Source organism: Neoarius graeffei, chromosome 5 (assembly GCF_027579695.1).
Source record: "Neoarius graeffei isolate fNeoGra1 chromosome 5, fNeoGra1.pri, whole genome shotgun sequence".
Taxonomy (NCBI): domain Eukaryota; kingdom Metazoa; phylum Chordata; class Actinopteri; order Siluriformes; family Ariidae; genus Neoarius; species Neoarius graeffei.
This window is the reverse complement of record NC_083573.1, coordinates 80,727,097-80,733,096: the sequence shown is the minus strand read 5'-3', so window position 1 is coordinate 80,733,096 and position 6,000 is coordinate 80,727,097. Positions and strand designations below refer to the sequence as shown.

At 37.4% G+C, this 6,000-nt stretch overlaps 2 protein-coding genes across 2 annotated transcripts in view; both read right to left on the bottom strand.

Annotated features, from left to right (window-relative positions):
• Window positions 1-3,206: 3,206 nt before the first annotated feature.
• On the bottom strand, window positions 3,207-4,396 carry LOC132886141 (C-C chemokine receptor type 3-like). The gene is made up of 2 exons (XM_060920711.1): window positions 4,333-4,396; window positions 3,207-4,231 (listed from the first exon to the last, which is right to left on the bottom strand). The coding sequence occupies exon 2, from the start codon at window positions 4,217-4,219 to the stop codon at window positions 3,233-3,235; it is 987 nt and encodes a 328-aa protein (XP_060776694.1). The 5' UTR covers window positions 4,220-4,231; window positions 4,333-4,396; the 3' UTR covers window positions 3,207-3,232.
• Window positions 4,397-5,564: 1,168 nt separating this feature from the next.
• The window catches only part of si:dkey-225n22.4 (collagen alpha-1(XXI) chain), a 122,419-nt gene continuing 121,983 nt past the window's right edge, over window positions 5,565-6,000 (bottom strand). The window contains exon 28 of the mRNA XM_060920849.1: window positions 5,565-5,755. Within this exon, the coding sequence (XP_060776832.1) occupies window positions 5,565-5,755 (191 nt within the window). The remainder of the gene's footprint in view (window positions 5,756-6,000) is intronic.

Sequence of the window (6,000 nt, the reverse complement as noted above, 5' to 3'; positions counted from 1 at the left end):
TCTTTTTGTATTGTAACAATATTGCACGCTCATTCTCCATTGGGGAGAGTGGCGTAATACATGTAGGATAAGCGAGATGATAATACTGCGTGCTATCAGTAAACCCATGTAGAAATAGTTGAAGGTGGGTGGAGCACAGAAGTACGACAGGCCAGAACTGAGTTCTCACAAAAAACTTTTATTTGCGCTTTTCAGCATCTTATTTCGCTCGCCCACATACATGCACACAAGAGTCCAGGTTGGGGAGAGCTCCCTTCCTCTGCTCTCCCTCTCCTCTTATAGGGTGTGGTCACTGGGGAAGACACAGGTTAATTCCCATCAGGTGCAGTGACTCCACCCTCCATTCACAGACCGATGCTTGACCACGCCCCCGCTGCCACAACCCACTAGAAAGGAATAGAATACATGTTTTCATTCCATGGAAAAAGTGCCATGTATGTATAATAATTTCCAAAACTTCACTCCGATGACATCACTCCCAGTGTTTTCCCGCTGACTAGACGCGCATTGTCAAAATGGTGAACCAGTTCAAAATTAAAATTATTTTGGTTAACTTGCACATTTTTGCGTGTGCATGTGGATGTGTCCATATAATATAAAGAGCATTACACAGTGGTGTGAAGATATGAAGTTTATCTTCTTGTGTTGAAAATATTTTCACTCGTTTGCTTCGCTCACTCGTGATATATACATTCACCACTTGAAGATAAACTTCATATCTTTGTGCAACTATGTAATACGCACTGAATTCATATACAGTATATATTTGTTCATGCTATCATCACATTTGTAGATACAATACATATACTGAATATTCAGATAGCATCTGTCCTGGAATGAGGAAGTCATTTATAAAAGAGATCACTTCAAAAATTGCACAAATGTAGGAAACATTTTCATCACTCAGCTTACACCCAAGTGTGTGGGTTGCAATTTACAATTTACAGTAAATGGTGTGGCAGTCTATTTGTTACAGTTCTGGGGGTGTCTCCACATTGCTTAGTCAGTCGGAGATTGTTTTCCAAATGATAGGCTTTTGCCTAAGGGTGAACTGTATGAGCAATCCAAATGGAGAGGTTTATTGACATAGTGGAGTTGCAGTTTCTGTAGCAAGCCACACTCAGTGTATTTATGACTCTGCATCATATGCTTTTTGGCCACTGACTGACCTGAGACACTTTAATCAGTTTTCCCCATATTCCTGGAAAATGATTTTGGCCCTTTTCCTCACACCTTACATGACATTTTATCATCAACCAAAGTACTTCCGTGCTGGCCTAATGATTCAGCCTTACTTCTGCTTCCTCTATGTGAAGTTCCCATAATGAATACTGTGGTTTCTTCTCGTCCTCTCTGCTCCTGATGAGTTCAGTTTTCATACTTTCTAAAGAACCCTTAGGTCCTGTATGTAATCAGCAACAGGACAGACAATATCTGATTATCCTTTGTGTCGCTGTAGTTTACTAATTGTAGCGGTTGGGTGGTTTTGGTAGTGAGGAGATATGCCAGTAATAGAGAATGTTAAAAATACATATACAAGAGAAATAAAATAGAAAACATAATTAAAAGGGACGAGCATTGTAAGAATATTTAGGCATGACATTCAATACCCAGTGCTTCAGAAAACAAGATAAAGTTGAAAGAACACTCAAGTCTGCACAATACATTTTGTGCAGATGCAACATTCAGTTAATTAAGTTACGTGAATATATTAAGATGGTGCACCAAAGCCTCACACTGTCAACAGAGCGCTATAAAGCTGTCAGCTTTCCTAATTAGGACAAGTTAAACTTGCTAGTTATTTGATGATAATTGGACATATTGTAGCATTGGAGTGAATATACAGTACATCAACAGTGAAACAGCAACATGACATTAATTTGGATCAGTCAAGCCTGTAGCAACTTATTTTGCATTATGTCCAAAGCAGAATGCATAAACTGTGGAGATTTTAGATAGGTATGTCAAATTTGTTTGCACACTCCTTCACACATAGGCACAATTTAGAGTTGCTAATCCACCTACCTGTTATTTTTGGGAAGTGAGAGGAAACCAGTGAACTCAGAGGAAAACAGTAACCTGAGGTCAGGATCAAACTGATGACCCAGGAGCTGTGAGCTGCTCCAACCATTCCACCCACTAGCCTCTAGTGCATCAAGTGTAGATACTGAGTGTATAAATTTTACAGAATATTCCAACTGATGAAAAGAAGCGCATATGCCAGGAATTATCTGTGTATATTATAAGTGTGCATTAACTTTGAGGATATGAGAATTTTCAAGGAATAGTTTGGCCAAAAATGAAATTCTTTTATTTGTGCTAATACTCAAATAGTCACATGGATGGTGTACTTAATAAAAAATTTATATTAATGTATTCTTGTTCACAATGTTTATGCTACTATATTTCAAATCTACAAGTGCATTGGACTCTCACATTACAAGGCTGGAGTGAAACTTTTATATTGCCCTCATGAAATGTTACAAAGTCTGAACACACAGTCTAAATACATTGTGTTTAGTTCATTAGCCAAACTCTAACTAGCAAATTTATCAAGTCAAAACAGGGCTCAGCAAATCAAAAAATACAATTTGATTGAGTTATTCTCAGCCCACTCAGAAATTCATGGATATGCAGTGTGTTGACATTAACTGGTGCATAAGGGACATTAGCAAACATGCAAAGTAAATACAGACATCTTGGTGACAGTTCGTTTACTGTTTTTCTTACATCTGCAACAAGCATTAGTCATTAAGTTTTTTTCCCTCTCTCTCTGTCTCTCCAAACACATAAAGCACAACAGATACATTACAACGATAAAAACTACAAACACACCTCAAACTCAGCAAGCACTTTTTTCCACTTTTAACAAGAAAAGATTGTTAATCAGAGCACAATGAGAAAAAAAAACACTAAAATGCAAATTTAGTCTATTCCTTTCTTTCTTTAGTTTCTTTTTTTTTTGTGTTTTTTTCAGTAAAGTTTTCCCCGTGGTTGATAGAAGTAATTATTTAAAAAATGAAATTACAAACAATCTTACATTAATTGTGCAAGGTACATGACAGAAACAAAGATGAAAATTCTAACTGTAACAGAAAAAATATTGTTCATAATCTTTCAACCTCTTCTGTATAGCTACATAATAGTAAATATTGCAAGGGAGAATTTGACTCCATTTTGCTTGGTTATAGTATTACATTGCCTACTTTCATTCTCCCATAAAAATTTGCATTCACTTAGAGAATGATCTGCTGCTTTCACTCACATGCAAATGATTCGTTAAACACGGTACCTGATCCACCAGCACGCGGCGCACGTGATTTTGGAATTTTCTACCCAAAAAAGTATAGAACAGAGGGTTGATACAGAAGTATAAATTGGCAATGCTGTGAGTGACATACTGTGGATAGACAAGACTGTAGTCACAAGGGTCTCCATTATCATTTTCTTTTATAACTAATATGACATTGTATGGGGACCAGCACATGAAAAATAGAACCACAATTACAAAAATCAGTTTCAAAAGCCTTTGTTTGCTCCTCATTCGAGTTGATAGAACCCTCAAGCCGATCCTGATGTAGCAGTACAAGACGACAATAAGGGGGAAGATGAAAAAAAGAGCAACCTGGGAATAAGTGCCTATTATCTTATGGTCACCTTTGTCAGTACAAATTAACCCCTGAACAATGTCTTGTGCAATATCATGATTGAGGAAGGTCTCCAGACTAGTCAGGCCACAAACAAGCCACACAACAGTGACTGAAATGTAAGCATAGCAGCTCTGCCTCCACTTTGCAGAAGCAACAGCATGCACCACAGCCAGGTAACGGTCAAAAGTCATAAGAGTGAGGAAGAGCACAGAACTGTAGAAGCCAAGGTAGTAGGTGCTATTCATCAACTTGCATCCCAACTGGCCAAATGACCACTCCGAGCTATGGTACACAGCTTGGAATGGGAGGCCAAGGGTAAAAATCAGATCGGAAACCACCAGGTTGATGAGGAATATATTAGTGACCGTGTTGAGCTTTTCAAACTTGAACAGGATATATAGTACCAGTCCATTGCCCAGCACACTAATAATGAATATGACAATGTAGAATGGTGGCAATAAATGTGTACTAAAATTCGTTATGTTCATCAATTCACATGGTGGAACATAAGTCATTGAAGAGTTTTCATCTTTGTAGTCAAACATGGTTGATGTGTCAAACTTGTCCATATTGCATGCAACCTGTTGTGAAAAGCAAGCAAATATCTAAAAATATGTAATGTAAAGTAATAATAATAATAACAACAGCAAATCAGTTTAGAGATTTAAAAAAAAATGCTTACCAAAGAGAGATGTTCAGACTGATGAGTTGCCTTTTGTACACAAAACAAGACTGGTTTTAGCCAAAGGACTAGACTGACTAGAGGTTAGTATAGAGCTAACTAGAGCTATGCTGCATATAGATGTGTGTGTGTGTGTGTGTGTGTGTGTGTGTGTGTGTGTTAGTTTTAATGAGTCATTCCATGCATCATCTTCTGCTTCCTCAAAAATGTCTGTTTCTTCTAAAGTTTGCTTACTTACACAGTAATTTATTTGACCAATCCTCAAATCTGACAAGACATACATAACAGGACAAAAAAAATTAACCAACTTCATTATTGCAAGAACTTTTAACACAAAGTACAACTGGGTGATGTCAGAAAATGAATACAGATTTTGACTAGAACATTTATCTAACATTTATGCCTATTCCCTTAGAAAAAAAAGGGTTCTTCAAGGCTTCTTTGGAGTTAAAGGGTTCCAAGGGTACCAAAAGGTTCCATATGAAACCAAAAAGGAAGCTCTCTGTGAAGAACCTTTTCAAACCTTTATGGCTTCTCCTGAAAAATAAAAACTAAAGAACCCTTTTAAGTACTAGATGGAACTTTTTTTCCTAAAAGTTTATGATCTGTTAAAAAAAAAGCAAAAAGCCATGTATTTGTTCTTCAGTCATTGCTTCAAGGGAATAAAATACATTAAATAAATTACATTTGTCAAAACTGGATTACATTGCAAATAAGGCTATGGTATGATTTTTACACTACTTAAATGAATAATGAAGACATTTAAACATCACTTGAATACACATTATTTTTATAAAAGGATTAAATACTCTTAGTATAATGCATATCTTTCTATCTTGTATAATGTACTGCATGTTCACATGGAGGTAGCTTCTTCTGGGCAGTGCAAGTGCATACCAGAGTCCAAATATTTATCTTTTAACAAGTCAAAGTGTATGGATTTTACTGAACTGCATTACAATTTAAGGACCCTTTAAGTACAGCAATGATCCATATCAGTCAGAACAAAAGGCCACTGAATATGCTCTGCTCTGAATTCCTCTGTATCCCACTGTTCTGACAGTATCACTGCATGTATAAGGACATTAATCAAGAATTGTTTTCAGTCCTTTATAATTGTTCTCCTGAATGCCATTGAGTAAAGAACTGACCCTGCGCAGTGCACTGAGATGCTTCTCATATATAGTCTTCGCGTGTGCATGTGTGCGTGCGTGTGTGGGTGCATGCTTGTGTCAGAAGTTCGGGCCTTTGCTATAGTGTTCTTCCCTGAGGTTGTAGGCCGGATAGCAGATGGACATATCACACACTCCAGCTGGCCCTGGGGCACCTCGCTTGCCTGGAAGTCCTGGAGAGCCAGATTTGCCCGGTGTTCCAGGAGGACCAGGTAATCCAATTCCATCAGTGCCATGCAGGCCCGGGATCCCTGTTGTTGAAAGAACCAAATTGAACAGGGCTAGATAAACTAACATAATTTTGTTGAGTATGCTTATATTTCTTTTTTCTTTGTTGTTGTTTTAGTTTTAGGGGTGTCCAAGTCCAATCCTGGTGATCAGCCATATTTCAACTCTAATTTAACACTACCCGGTGTAAGGATCTAGGATGTAAAATGGTGTTGCAAGCTAATTTCAAAAGAATATTTCATAATGTGGTGAATCATGTGTTATTCAT